At 55.0% G+C, this 15,655-nt stretch overlaps 1 protein-coding gene across 2 annotated transcripts in view; it reads left to right on the top strand.

The window, feature by feature from the left end:
* The window catches only part of KIRREL3 (kirre like nephrin family adhesion molecule 3), a 455,238-nt gene that overhangs the window by 385,872 nt on the left and 53,711 nt on the right, over window positions 1-15,655 (top strand). For both annotated transcript variants that reach the window (XM_070399201.1, XM_070399200.1), the window contains exons 3-4: window positions 3,108-3,257; window positions 3,958-4,107. In XM_070399201.1, coding sequence (XP_070255302.1) covers window positions 3,108-3,257; window positions 3,958-4,107 — 300 coding nt within the window. The remainder of the gene's footprint in view (window positions 1-3,107; window positions 3,258-3,957; window positions 4,108-15,655) is intronic.

Here is a 15,655-nt window from a genome sequence, read left to right as displayed (position 1 = left end):
GTGAAGAGGAGTGCCCATCCCGCCCCCCACCCCCCCACCCCCGCCTCTCCATCCACAGCACCTCAACTATCTCTCTCTGGGGAGTGACAATGGGGTCACGATTCTGTTTGAAAAAGCATCCCATTGATTTAAAAGAAAAACAGGGTTTTTTTAGCATCTTGTGTGGTTTTTTTCCTTTTCATGTCTTGTATTGGATGTGTAAAAATTAAAATTAGACTTTAAAAAAAATAGTCAGTTAAAGCACTAGCCATTCCCTGTCCGAAAATAATTTGCAAATTCTGCCTTTTGGGTGGTTTTTTGAGACTGTCCTTGTGTCCTTCTCCCCCCGCCCCTGCCCCCCAGAAACATCCTTCCCAGAGAAAAGCTGGGGGACCCGAACACACAGAGAGTGAGCAGCAGATGCTGGGATGGGAGACCTGGAGACCGCCCCCCAGGCTGGCCACTCCTGTTCTCCCATCCCCTCGGGCTCCGGTCTGTAGGCCCCAGGTCTAATCTGGGGGGCTCTTCTGCCTGCTCCAACTCCTGGCCCCGAGACACCCTCCAGAGTGAAACAGGGACTCCTCAGTCTCACTGCCAAGGCCTGCTTCCACACAGCGCTCCTCCCAGCCTGCCTTCCTCTAGAGCCTGTTTCCATGGCGACAGTCCTCTTCTCCCTCAGGGTACCACCGTCACGCTGGGGTATCACTCCATCCAGGACTCACCCAGCCCCGCCCCTCCAGCCCCTTGGGATGCCTCCTGCGCCCAGCTCTCTAGTTATGCCCACCAGCCGCAAGAGGAAGCAGGACTGGGGGTGGGAGGCCAATGGGATGCTTGCCCTTTCAGGGGGTCCCCATCAATGGACATTTCTGAGGACCTGAGCCCCATTTTGGCTAAGGCCTTCTCAGTCTGACCCCTCAGCTCCCTGCTGGCAGCTTGATCGTTCTCTCTGATAGCACACTCTTTGGCAGCTCTTGCGGCTGTCTGCACGCTGCCCTTCTTGCAAGAACGATTTTGGGATAAAAGAATGAGCTGAGGAATCATCATGAGAGCCCAGAGAAGAGCCTCAGAATGTTCTCCCCACCACACCCTCCCACTGTGTGGCTTCTGCACCCCTTTCCCTCCTCCTCCTCCTCCTCCTCCTCCTCCTCCTCCTCCTCCTCCTCTCGCTGCTCTTCCTCTTACTTCCCCTCCAGGCCCCCTTTTCTCCTGCTCTCCTCACCTGGCCCCTCGCCCTCCTGCTCTTTCTCCCACCTCCTTCCTCCTCTCTCATCTCTTCCCTCCTTCTCGCTCTTGTTTTGGTGCCAGAAACTATCTAATTACAACCGAGAAACAGAAGAGACGGAGAGGGGAGAAAACAACCCCACCTCACATCGCTGATTAAAACGTCCTGTGAAATCTCATCGGTAAAGCTCGGCTCGGAATAAAAAGTGCTTCTCCCACAATTCAGTGCCCATGTGATTGTTAATGAGACTCCTCGAAGACCAGCCAAGATCTGATCAGGTGGTGGGCTCAGCTACCTGCCACGGCACGGACTGTCACGGCATGTGGACTGTCTCCTCCAGGGGGCGCCGCCACGCGTGCTGCCACCTGCCTGCTCCCCTTGGAGCGACACACCAGCAGCCCCTTAGCCCTCTCTGTGGCCTGAGCCTGGGCCCTTGTGTCTCAGACCTCGGGGCTATCCTGACCCCAGGGGGAGGAGAGGCCGGGCAGCAGCCCAGCCAGGCCCAGCTTTCCTGGGCTGTCAGTAGGTGCAGAGCAGGGTGTGGGAAAGAAGGGGTGCTTGGGAGTCAGAGCACCCCAGCTCAAACCCCTGCTCCATCACTCATCAGCTGTGCGACCTCAGGCAGGTTACTTTGCCTCTCTGATCCTGGTGTCTTTGCGGGAACATGGTGCTATTTCCATCCGGTGATGTACTTCCTTAAGTCACAAGAGGGCAGGCACGGGAGGCATGGTCGCACTGCGGCAGGAGCTCAGTAGCTGTCATTGCCCTGTTGTCCATTCAGCGGGGCCTCCCGGGAACGCGGTCACAGCACCCCCTTCTTTGGCAACCCCTCCAGGACCAGGCTCAGGGATCTGCATGCAGCATAGCTCAGCAGATGAGAACATGCCTTTGGAGCCAAAAAGTCTTGTATCCGCAGCCTCGTCCGGCCCCTGGATGCAGAGGCTATCAGTTCGGTTAGCCTCTGAGGCTCCGGTTCTTAACCCTGTGAAATGGGGTGATAAGGGCCCCTGCGGGGGCTGCCCCCGCGCCAGGGAAGGTGCGGTCGGCACCTGGTCTGTCGGTAACAATCGCAGGCCCTGTGGCTACCTCGCACCTCCTTGTGCCTCATCTGGTTGGTACGGGGATGAAAACATTGATGAGCTGATATTTTAAGTCATTGCACAAGCCTGGTATTTTGTACACGCTGCCATTGTGTTTAATAAAGTAGGGACTGGCTGGCTCAGATGGCTCAGTGCCATCTCACTGAGGTATATGGGGGTGGGTGCCACGGGGTCACAGTTATGGCTTTCTCCCAGTGACAGTGAGGCTGGGGTAGGGTCTGCTGCAGAAAGGAAAGGGACAGGCTGATGTGTGGATGTGAGACCTGCTCCCTCGTGGCACACCCCCCGCCACACTGCACACCGCTCCCCCTGGTGAACTCGGCCTGAGGCCCATCCTGAGCCACTAGCACAATACTGTTTCCTGGATTCTCAAGTCTAACCACAGCTCACCACTCCCATGTCCACTGCTCTGAAGCCCACCCCACACAGAATGCTGCGGGGGGGGTGGAGGGGGAGGCGAGGGTCCTCTGTCCTGCGTGGAAGTGGGTACAAGCAGGGGTGTCAGATGGAAAGAGTTAGCCAGATGGAAAGGGAGGGGCGTGTCCCAAGGGCAGTGAGTGGTGGGCACGGCCTGTGGGGGGAGGATGGCTGGACCGAGTGTGAGTGTAGGGAAATTAGGGATGGATGGGGCTCCAGTGGGGACTCAGCTCTGAAACAGGGGATCAAGCTGGGGGATTGAGGGGGGAGGTGTGTGAGGAGGTCGCTGCTGGGCCCCAGTGCTCTGGGAGGTGGGGGGACCTGCCCCCTGGGCCAGCCTGGGCCCTGCTCCCTGCACTAACCGGCCGCTCTGCTTGTCTCCTCCCCAGGCCAAGTGTACTCCTTCAGCCAGCAGCCCCAGGACCAGGCCGTGGTGTCGGGGCAGCCGGTGACGCTGCTCTGTGCCATCCCGGAATATGACGGCTTCGTTCTGTGGATCAAGGACGGCTTGGCTCTGGGCGTGGGCAGGGACCTCTCGAGTGAGTACCCCCAGACCTCCCGGGAGGGCCTGGACCCCGCCTCTGCCTTACCCTCCCGTGCACCCCCAGCTGTCCGTGCAGGGCCTCGCTGTCTCTCTGGTCACCGCGGCTGGGGGAAAAAAACAAAACAGTCAAAGGAAGAGATTTATAAATACACTCCCTCATATTGATAGAACATTTTTCTTCTAAGAAGCTCAGATATTGTCTCATCAATATCCAATCATCCACAGGGAGAAAAGGAAGGATTTTCTCCTTCATGTGACGGGTAAACAGAGTCACCGCTGAGAAAGCAGTTGATTCAAACCTATACCAAAGCCCAGTGCCCGGCTCCCAACCCCCAAAAGGCCCAGACGCCTGGTCAGTTCTCACTTAGAAAGACGGCTCTTTGCTGCCCCACCTCCCAGGTACTTTCGTTTCAACCAGCATTTATAGTCTATGTGCCGGGCCCTTTACATAGATTATCCTGTGTAACGGTGCCCAGCAATAGCTTCCCCCGTTCCTAAACCAAACATCGCCCATTCCCTTATACACATGCACACTCTGCCCAGCACCCTGGGGAGACTCACCTCTGTGCTCACCCCAGGGCCCTGGGCCTCTGAGACAGAGCAGCCCCGCCTAGGTGTGTGCCACTGTCCTGCGTATCATGAATGTCGCCTCCGCCCCTGGACCAGCCCCTGTGATACGCCTGCTGTGTCCACAGGTTACCCGCAGTACCTGGTGGTGGGGAACCACCTGTCAGGAGAACATCACCTGAAGATCCTGCGGGCAGAACTGCAAGACGATGCGGTGTACGAGTGCCAGGCCATCCAGGCCGCCATCCGGTCCCGCCCTGCGCGCCTCACCGTCCTGGGTAAGAACCGACTGTGCGCGTGGGGCAAGGGCACAATGGGAACCCTGGCGCTCGGTTCCAGAAGGTTCCTTCAGGGGCCTCCTGCTGGGCAAAGCCCCAGGCATTGTCCCCCAGGGCTCTGGCCTCCGCCCCAGTGTGTCAGTAACCCCCGGCCCTGGAAATCAGAAGGCCAATGCCACCTGCCTGTGACCTTGTCCAACCCCAGTGTGTTTATCTGGCTGGGAAGCAAATAAGGCTCCCAGAGGCTCACGTATTCGATCAGAGAACATTTTCCGCGGCATCTGGGCCCTGGGCTAGGCGGTGGAGACAGAGAAGTCTGGGACACATCTTTGAGTCACTTCCTTCTGGACTGACCTCCCTCGGGGTGCTAACAGCCCCAGGCAGCCACTTCCCCATCAGAATCCGCCTGGAGCTGGACTGGCCCTGTGATGTCAGCATCCATAGGGACCACCACTGCCCGTTCCTTCCCCCTCCCTGCTCCTGGGAACCCTGGGCTGCCTGGGAAACTCACTTCCAGCTCTTAGTCCCAATCGTACTTTGCTCTGGGTCTCCCTTCATCTCGGCTTCCCAAGAGCCCAGTGTCCCTGGGTCACCCTGCCTGAACAGATGCCCACCCCCCCGCCCCCCCTCAGGTAGACTTGAATGGGCTCACTACCTCTTAAGCAGTGGTTCTCAACCTTGCTAATGCCGCAGCCCTTTAATACAGTTCCTCATGTTGTGGTGACCCCCAACCATAAAATTATTTTCGTTGCTACTTCATAACTGTAATGTTGCTACTGTTATGAATCCTGATGTACATATCTGATAGGCAGGATGTATTTTCATTGTTACAAATTGAACATAATTAAAGCATAGTGATTAATCACAAAAACAATATGTGATTATATATGTGTTTTCCGATGGTCTTAGGCGACCCCTGTGGAAGGGTCGTTCGACCCCCAAAGGGGTCTCGACCCACAGATTGAGAACCACTGTCTTAAGAGTCACCTCCTTCCTCTGCGAGACGTTACTGGGGACCATCCGCCTGGGACATAAGTCATAGTAGCTCTTGACAGCGACTCTCAAAGCATGTCCAGTTCTCCTTCCTCACTCTTTCGATGCAAGGCTGTGGGACAAAATTGTTGCCCCAGATGAGAAACCGAGGCTCAAGAAGCATAGGGCCCTGCCCAGGGTCTGCCGGCCGGACTCTGCGCACCCCCTCACTGCCTCCTCGGGGAGCCTCTGCCAGGCGCCTGGTGCTCAGCAGCCAGAAGAGGTTGACCCCGGCTCTGCCCTCCCACCTCTCGGCAGCTGCTGAGATGCTCTGACAACGGGGTCAGCGCCGGGGTGCTGCCTCCTCGCCCGGCAGATGAGGCGCATGGCCACGCGGAGATGAAATATTTACGAGTGTGTCAGGTTATCTTCAGATCTACACGGCCAGCGTGCAGGCAGATTAGCCCAAGCCCAGCAGGCAGGCCCCGGAGGACCGCTTACCAGGCTCGGAGCCTGGCTGCTGGAGACGGAGGAGGAACTGGGGCCAAGACCAGAGCCTCCTGCCGCCTTTGGTCTCCTCCGCCCACCATGAAAGGAGGGAGGGAAGCCAGCGGGTGGGCAGGGTTAGAAGGCTGGGGCTGTGTGGTCAGGAAGGGGCCTTCCGGAAAGTGATCAGGGACGTGGAAGGGCGGGACCACCATTGCCATCTCTCCCGGGACAGGAACAGGTATGGGGACTGAGGGGAGAGAAGAGGAGAAGAGGAGGACTTGGTGCCTAATAGCTTTCCTGGGTGTGTGTGTGGGGGCGGGGCGGTTGCAAAATGCCAGGACGGATATGCTAAGTGGAGCTGTAGGGTCTCCCTCTTCAGAGGCTACTCAGCCCCATCCTCAGAAGAATCCGCCTTCTGCTTCCTCGGGCCCTGCCAGCGGGCACCAAAGGAAGCTAAAGGGAGAAGGACCTGGGCATGGCCCACTCAAGCATGCCTCACGCGGGACCTAAAATAGATGCATCTCCTCCTGAAGTGGTTGTCCTGGTAGCGGACGGTTGGATAACAAAGTCCCAGTGACTCCAACTGTGTCACAGGTGAGGAAAGCAAGACTCTGAGAGGCAAAGGCCCTTACAGGAGGTCACACAGCTTAATGACACTCAGAATTAACCCCAGATTCTCCAACTCCAAGGCAAAGCTCTCTGCCTGCCCTCCGTGTCCCTAAATGCCAGTAGAATCCTCTTTATCCTGCTGGAGGTCGTGCTTCTGAGAGCAGGGCCTTGGGGTCTCATCTAAACAGACTTGACTTTGTCTGGGGTCACAACTAAATGGCAGCTGTCCCCCCCCTCCCTCTCTAGTGCCACTGCCTGGCACTGCCTCTGGGCACAGAGCTGGGTGGTGCAGGGAAGATGTTTTGTTTTTGTTTTTGTTTTTAATATATTTTATTGATTTTTTTACAGAGAGGTAGGGAGAGGGATAGAGAGTTAGAAACATCGATGAAAGAGAAACATCGATCAGCTGCCTCCTGCACACCCCCTACTGGGAATGTGCCCGCAACCAAGGTACATGCCCTTGACTGGAATCGAACCTGGGACCCTTCAGTCCACAGGCCAACGCTCTATCCACTGAGCCAAGCCAGTCAGGGCCAGGGAAGATGTTTTATTCAAGTACTAGGGTCCCGGTGCACGGATTCGTGCACATTGAAAGGAAATTAATTAGAAGAAATATTTTAATATCACTATTCGCCCTTTCTCTATAATAGAAGTGCCAACCAAATTCACAATCAACCATGACAGACCAAAACACACATGTGCGATTGGCGCCAGCAAGAGCTTTATATGTATCGTGCATGTGTGAGTCAATGTTTATTTTATTTATATTTTTAAAATATATGTTATTGATTTTTTACAGAGAGGTAGGGAGAGGGATAGAGAGTTAGAAACATCGATGAGAGAGAAGCATCAATCAGCTGCCTCCTGCACACCCCCTATTGGGGATGTGCCCACAACCAAGGTACATGCCCTTGACTGGAATCGAACCCGGGACTCTTCAGTCCGCAGGCTGGCGCTCTATCCACTGAGCCAAACCAGTCAGAGCGTCAACGTTTATTTTTAAATTACCAGTGCGAGTCATATGTACCAGCCAGTCAGCCGGTTGGACAGACAGATGGACGGATGGACGGTCACTTATCCTTTTATATATAGAGATGGGGGTCAGTTGAAGAGGCAGAAGGGGGAGTTGCCGGGGCCCCAGCAGGATGCTCTGGGTAAAATTCCTGAGAGCCGGGAAGGGAGCCTGAGCAGGGACCTCTAGTGCACACTCCACTGAAACAATTCCTCCAAAACAAGCTAACCCTGGGGATGAGAGAGCGCCCCCAGGCTCTGTCTACAGTCCTCCAGACTCCTCAGGGCCACCCCAGGCCCCACCCCTGAGCCCTGAGCTGTTCCTGCTGGCCCCACCCTGGCTGGCCTGCTGGGCTCTGCCTGAGGTACCGCCTGGCTGAGTTTCTCTGCGGTGAACAGCCCCACCTACTGCCCTGGAGGGAGGCCCTACAAGCAGAAGCTCGCCAGCCATCTGGAAAGGGAGCCCTGGTCTGCTGCTCACCGTGGCGGACAGACAGAGCACCTGCTCCGGCCGAGGGGACAGGGGTGTCTCTACCCTGCCCAGCCAGCTTCCCTACCAAGACCCCATCTGCTCGGCTGTGACATCTCAGCCTGGGAAAATGTCCCAGCCGGCTCCCCAAGGGGGTTGGGGGGAGGTGGCAGCCCTGCCCGTGCTCCAGGAATGAGAGAGCTTCCTAATTCAGTCTGTATTTGCCTGAGATCGATTTTTAATTAAATAAAGTCAGGGCCTGATTAGAACCTGCGGAAGACGTGAGAGCAGAATCAGATGGTGCTCTGGCAGCACTGCAAAGCAAACACTTTGGCTGGAGCAGAGGGGTCCCCCAGAGCCTTCCATCAAAGCACCGAGTGAGGAGGGCAAATGCGAGAGGCTACAGAGCCAGCAGATGTGCGTGGTGGAAATACGCTTAGGCCGCACCCGTAGACGTCGGAGGGCCAGCTACAGAGCCTGCCGGGCTCCGGGGTGGGCACGGGGACTCGGGCCCAGCAGCCAAGCCCAGAGTCACAGACAGATTCATTAGCCTCACGTTTCCTGCTCTCAGATGCAATCAAGTGAGGAGCAACTTGGAGCTGAGCCTTTGCTACCCCGGGAGGCAGGGAGAGGGAGGGAGCTGGGGAACCAGGAGGAAAAGGGGGGCAGAGGCTGTGCTGGGAAGGCTGAGCCAAGCAGAGACCGGGGAGCCCAGCCCGGTGAATAGGCAGGCCGTTCCCTCTGTGACCCAGCCAGGCAGGGACCGTGCTCTGACTCAAGCCAGGTCCAGACACGCGTCTTCCCGCCCCTAGAACATGTGAAAATCATGGTGTCGTGGAAAGAGCGGCAGACTTGCAGGCAACAGCCTGGGTCCTGCCTTTAAGTGGCCGTGTGATCTCGGTCCTGCTACTCAACTCTCGGGGTCCCAGTTGCCTCATCTGTAAAAGGAAGGCGGTGATCAATCAGACGGCCTGCAGGAACTGTCCAGCTCCCCAAACGCATGACGTCCACAATTAGGACCCACAGGCCCACCAGCTACTTTAGGAAAATACTCCAACCTGCACTGGAGCTGGGATTCGCATGCTGACAGAGGCAAAGAAGGTGGCTGACTGTTCAGGGTGTTTTAGATAGCATTCCACCGCCAGGCTGGAGATGGGACCTCGCAAATCCTGCCCAGCCCTGGGACCGCGACTGGCTCTATACCTGAACCCAGAGGCCTCCTCTGGATCCAGCCTCTACCCTCCTGGGCCATCTCTGCAGAGACACGGCTCAGTTGAACATCAGGAGACCCCCAGACACCTGTGCGGAGCTAGGATGCGGAAGGAAGAGCCTGGCAGGAGGAAGGCCTGCCCGCAGCTCACTCACTGTGTGGCCCCAACAGGTCCTCAGGGCTGGCACTGGGCCTCTGGTTCAAGTATCTTTAACCAGCACTTAGTACACAGTAGGTGCTCAATAATATTTGAGGATTTTTCATACATGAGTGAATGAATGGATGCATGAATGAACTAGGTTTCTGGTTTTTACTATAAAATAGGGATAATAAAAATACCAAGCTCCTAGAGCAGTGATGGTGAACCTTTTGAGCTCGGCGTGTCAGCATTTTGAAAAACCCTAACTTAACTCTGGTGCCATGTCACATATAGAAATTTTTTGATATTTGCAACCATAGTAAAACAAAGACTTATATTTTTTATATTTATTTTATATATTTAAATGCCATTTAACAAAGAAAAATCAACCAAAAAAAATGAGTTCGCGTGTCACCTCTGACACGCGTGTCATAGGTTCGCCATCACTGCCCTAGAATTATTGTGAACATCAAACACACACGCGAGCACGTACACACACACACATGCAGACTGCTCCTCCCACCTGCAGGAACCCAGGGTTGAAAATATCTAAACTCTCCCAGGGCGCCCCAGCCGGTTTGGCTCACTGGATAGAGCGTCGGCCTGAGGACTGAAGGGTCCCAGGATTCGATTCTGGCCAAGGGCACATGCCTGGGTTTCGGGCTTGATCCCCAATAGGGGGCGTGCAGGAGGCAGCCGATCAGTGATTCTCTCTCATCATTGGTGTTTATATCTCTCTATCCCTCTCCCTTCCTCTCTGAAATCAATAAAAATATATTTTAAAAATAAATAAATAAAAACATAAACTCCCCCACCAGGGCCAGAGCCAAAAGGGGATCTTGCCTGAAAACTTGGGAAGAAGGAGTTGAGAGACCCAGAGCAGGGAGGAAGTGGGTGCCCAGGACTTGATTGGCAAACATTTACTGAGCACCTATGATGTGCCAAGTGCCCATCTAGGGGCTTTGAGATTCATCCATAAGCACGCGAGAGAGCCAGCCGCTGCCCTGCGGGGGCCTGCGTTCTGGCAGGGAAGCAGGCAGTCGTAAATAACAAACAGGTTAAACAGGTAAACTGCCTCGTTATGTCACGCGTCAGCCGGAATGAACACGGTGAGAAGGGAAGGAGAGCAGGGTGAGGCGGGGCGGGAGCAGGCGGGGGAGGGTGGTGGATGTGAGATTAATTATTTACAAAGGTATTTTCCCAGCCTTCCTTCCCCTCCCCTCTCCTTCCTGGCCCGTTCTAATATTAACTCTGCTGTCTCGTCGCTCCATCAGAAACACAGCTTCCTAAACCAGCATGAATTATTCACATGGAGAATCAGTCCATTCCGATAAAAAGGCGCCTACGCGCTGATGTCCGGCCCGGGTCCTGGGAGGGCAGCAGAGAAGGTCCAACCGAGCCCTCACCTGCTGCCCTTCCCAATCCTCGAGCTCCCTCTGCATCTCCTCCACCCGGGAGCTGTGGGCAGGGACCTCCTGGGTCCGGGACATGGGCAGCTCCGCTGACTGCCAACCCCCTCACCTGGGGAGGTGGGTGCAGAGAGAGGCAGCAGGGAAGGTGGGCTGACACAGAACCCAGGAGCACTGGCTACTAAAACTATTCTAGAAACCAGTGGCAAGAAACCCAGTCAGTCGCCCTGCAGGAGGGGACAGTCTGAGTGGGGTCTTAAGAGCACACAAGGCCCTCTGAGGCCTGCCCCCTGCTTCCTGTCCAGCCCCAGCTCTACCACCCCCTTGCTCCGAGGACAGCAACCAGCTTGCCGCTCTCCCGACCCCCTACACCTCTAGCTCCTTCGTTAATGTGTGTATTTGCCTAGAATGCCCTTCCCACTGTTCTTCCCATGGCTAATGTGCTTAGCTGTCAGAATTCATCTTAGACATCACTTCCTCCAGGAAGCCCTCCTGGACCTCACATGGCCTGACCGCTCCCCCTCTGAGCTCTCTTAGTCTTCTGCACGCACCTCCATCACCACACTCAACCCAGTTACATGGAAAGTAACTGTTCACATGCCTGGCTTCCCCGGGTCTCTTGAGGGGTATCATGCATCCTCATGCCGAGCCCAGCCTGTGCGCACCTACTAGGTACTCAGTACGGACATGTGCATCTGATCACTGTGGTCAAAGGGATCGGGGCACACTATGGGGCGTTCACACGGTGAGAGTCCTTTGTATGTTGTGTCGTGGTTAGAGAGGTGGCACGGCGCCACGGTTAAGAGCCCAGACTCTGGAAGCTATTGAATAACCTTGGGCAAGTTATGCAACGCCTCTGTGCCTCGGTTTCCTCATCTATAAAATGGGGGCATAGTGGGAATAACCCTGTCCTCTCAGGGTTACAGAGCGTGTCATGAAATAGTATACATAACGCGTTTCACGCGGCCAGCATATCGGCGTTGACAGTTATCACACCTGTGGTGGGTGTCACTGTGATTCCTGCCGAGTTAGGGACACCCACGAGCGGCCCCTCCTTCTCGGGGGTCAGGCTCCAGGTCCTGGGGAAGCTGTTCCGCCCAGCACGCAGCCGGCAGCCCTCCCGCTCAGCGCCCGGGAAGACGGGCGGAACCGATCTCCTCTTTAGGCTGCTTTGCCTGGGCCCGGCCGGGCTGGCGTGCCCTTCTCACCTGTGCTGTGTGCCTTTTCCTGCCACATTCATTACCCTGCAATCACCCCAAATAAGGCAGCAAACAAGCCGGAGGTGGGAGATGGGAACCAGCTAAGCTCACTTATCTCCTGAGGTTCCAGGTGGGAGCTGTGCCCAGCACTGGGGCCCTCCCCCACGCCACCCTGCTGCCGGCTCCTCCCTCTCCTGCCACACTGGCCACACACCCCTGTGTCCCCTGGTCCAGAAGCTGAGTCCCCTCCTCCCCTCTCTTTGGCCACTGCACCCCCCTCCTCCCTTGCCAGGCCCAGAGAAGATTGGAGGAGGTGCACATAATACCCCCAGCACGAGGCCCCCCACTCTATGGATGCCCCTAATGAACAATGAGGCGGAGGGCAGAGTCACGGCCACCAGAGAGGGAAGGCCAGGGCCAGCCAGTCCCGCAGATGAGCCGCCCCTCTCCTGGCTCCGGCCCCTGGGCACAGTGCGTGTCACACCCAGGTCTCTGGCTGGCGGGCTGAGGCCAGCCCGGGAGGCCGGGAGGCCCAGCTGCACGGGGAGACCTCCCAGGATAAAATGGCTCACGACTTCTCTGCTCTGACCTCAGCCCGGGCCCGAGACGAGGGTTTCATGGCAAATTACAGATTTAAAGCTCGCAATGAATCTCCATTACAGCATGAAATGGGAAAGGAAAATGCTGCTAAACGGAAGCCTTCCCTCAGTGCCAATGACCAGGGAGGGGTGTTGCCTTACAGGGGAGTTTAGAGCCGAAGTCACCAAGCCCAGACCTGGAGCGGCCAGGAGAGAGAAGGCCGGGGAGCGGGCAGGGGCCACCCCCGGGAACACCCGCTGTATCACCAGCGCAGGACACCGCAGGGCAGAGCAGGCAGTGCCCACAGCAGGAGCCAGGCCCCAGGCTCTCCGCAGCGGACACCTCTCTGCAGAGGAAAGATGCATGGTTCCCTCGGGTGGGGCCAGGCCCTAGCTCTGTTCGTTGTCGCTGTGCTGGGCTGGGACCTGTCGGAGATGCCGCCAGGGAGAGGCATTGCAGGCCCAGTGCCACCTGCCTGGGTAACCCTCTCACGGGCCTCATGCATTTCTCACCCCCTCTGCCAGGCAGGCCCACGTCTCCCTCCTGTCCCAGATGAGAAAGATGACGCACAGAGAGGCCTTCTAGCTCGCCCAGTGTCCAAGAGTTAGAATCTGAACTCGGTTCTCTCTGCTCCCAAGACCCTCGCCCTTTCATCCAAGCCAGCTCTTCTCCAGAATTCTGCTCAGACCCACAGCTGTCTGGCTCCTCCCTGCAGATGGACTGCAATGCGGTCTCTTTCCAGCCCCAGGCACTCCGGGAGCCCTGTCTGAGCCCGCACCCTGGCGCAGGGACCCCAGATGAACCACAGGCCTCAGAAAACCCTTCCTCATCCCCTGTTCCCAGATGTGCCTTGGGAGTCTGGGTCCTGGCCCACAGCATCCATTTTCCACCCCATTACGTCTCATTATCAGGGGGCTGCTCGCTGTCCTCTCCCCGTCACTAAATTATCCTGTCACTGTGGAGGCGGTTTTCCTAGTGGGAGGTTCAGAGAAGCCCACACAGCTGCCTCCGACTCACAAAACTAAATAGCTGAGCCCCGCAGCCCAGGAAGGCGCGCTTCCAACAGAGTTCGCATGTTCACACGCCCATCAAGGTGTTTGTAAATGTTTGTAGAAAGGAAGGATTTCCCACATGTAAATATGTCAAGAAAGGTGTTAGCCGCTGAGAAGTCGCCTTGCCAGGGCCAGGAACACACGGCAGCCTAGTGGTGGGAGGCGAGAAAGGGGGACCAGCCGGTGGCCACACAGCCATCCCCCCAAGAGCTGGTACTGCCCTACCCCCAAACACACTGCTCCCTCCCACCCTCCACGCGCTTTCTCTCTATCTACGAAGAGACACACACTCACACGCTGTCACTAGGTTGCTGGAGAGAACCCATTTTACAGATGGGTCAACTGAGGTCAGAAAGAAAAGAAGAGATGCCAGAGGCTGCAGGACGCATAGGAAAGGGAGCACCAGTCGTCTCAGATTCTTCAAGACTGAGGATGTTGGACTCTGATTACCGGTCACTTGGGACCGCCCAGTCTTTCCTCCAGCCCCAGCCCCCAACGCCAACTTGGCCTGGGCAACAGTTCTACTAACGCCCCAAACTTAACCTTGGAAAAGTTCCCCCAAATCTCACCTTGATAGAGAATTTTAGAGCTGGAAGGAGCCTGCCAGTCAAGGGTTCCCCATTCAGTCCATTTTTCAACATATATGTGTGCACCTTCCACTCCCCAGGCACTGGCCCACGCATTGCAAGTACACATCAGTGGTCAAATAGATTGGACCCTCTTGCCTTCATGGAACCTCTATCCTTGGACAATAACAATAGACACATGAAGAAATTGTTGTCGTTTATTAAAAGGGAGTAAGTGCCATCAAAAAAATCAGAGAAGCCCTAACTGGTTTGGCTCCAGAAAGAAGGGTCCCGGGTTCGAGTTCGGTCAAGGGCATGTACCTTGGTTGGCAGCTGATCGATGTTTCTCTCTCATCAATGTTTTTAACTCTCTATCCCTCTCCCTTCCTCTCTGTAAAATATCAATAAAATATATATATTTTTTTAAAAAATCAGAGAAGAGTCGAAGGGACTGAGTTTCCTGGAGGAGAGAGCAGGTTGAGCTGTCAGGACAGACCCCACAGAGGAAGTGACCATTTTATCTTCCCCCTTATTTTTTACCAACTTTGTGGAGATAGAATTCCATTCCATTCCATTCATCCATGATTTTTAGTAAGTTTACAGAGCTGTGCGGCCATCACCAGTATCCAGCATTGGGCCATTTTCATCACCCTAAGACAGGGGTGGGCAAACTTTTTGACTCGAGGGCCACAGTGGGTTCTTAAACTGGACCGGAGGGCCAGAACAAAAGCATGGATGGAGTGTTTGTGTGAACTAATATAAATTCAAAGTAAACATCATTACATAAAAGGGTACGGTCTTTTTTTTTTTTTTTTTTTTTTTTTTTTTAGTTTTATTCATTTCAAACAGGCCGGATCCGGCCCGCGGGCTGTAGTTTGCCCACGGCTGCCCTAAGACGATCCTTTGTCAATTTCCACTTCCACCCCAGTCCCAGGCCGCCACGGATCTTGCTTTCTGCCTCTATGGATTTGCCTCTTTCGGACACGTCTATAAATAGGATCGTACAACATGTGGCCCTTCGGGTCGGGCTCCGTTCACTTAGCATAATGTTTGCGAGATTCATCTGTGTGGTGGCGCGTGTCAATAGTTCCTTTATCTTCATTGCCGAGTGGCATCCGTTGCATGGACGGACCACATCCTGCCCGTCCTTCCATCGCTTGGTGGACACTCGGGTTATTTCCGGTGTGGGGCTGTTATGGATAATGCTGCTATGAACATTCACATACAGGTGTATGCGTATGGATATGTTTTCGTTTTTCGTGGGTAGGTTTCTAGGAGTGGAGTAGCGAGGTCCTGTGGAAAGTTCAAGCTTCGCTTTTTAAGAAAGTGCCAAACTACTTTCCACAGCAGCTGTATCATTTTACAACGTTCCCCGCCACGAATGAGAGTTCCAGTGTCTCCGCCATCTCATCAATACTTGTCACGGTTGGCCTTTTCCGTTGCGGCTATTCTAATGGGTTGGACGTGATATTCCACCGTAGGCGTAATTTGCATGCCCCTGGTGACTAATGATACTGAGCATCTTTTTGATGTCATAATTATCCATTTTTTATCTCCTTTGGTAAAATGTCTGTTCCAATCCTTTGCCCATTTTTAAATTGGGTCGTTTGTCTTTTTATTGTGTTGTGAGAGCTCTTTGCATATTCTGGATACAGTCCTTTATTAGGTATTTAATTTGCAAATATCTTCTCTCAGCTTGTGGCTTGTCTCTTTATCTCCTTAACTGCTCTCTTCCAAAGCACAAAAGATTTTCCTTTTAGCCAAGTCCAATGACGTTCTTTTGCTCTTTTGTGGATTGAGCTTTTGAAGTTGTGTCTAACTAACCCCAGGTCACAGAGGGGTTT

Source organism: Myotis yumanensis, unplaced genomic scaffold, assembly GCF_028538775.1.
Source record: "Myotis yumanensis isolate MYYU_CA2020_CCGP unplaced genomic scaffold, mMyoYum1.0.hap1 SCAF_19, whole genome shotgun sequence".
NCBI lineage: Eukaryota > Metazoa > Chordata > Mammalia > Chiroptera > Vespertilionidae > Myotis > Myotis yumanensis.
This window is presented reverse-complemented; position numbering and strand designations above follow the sequence as displayed.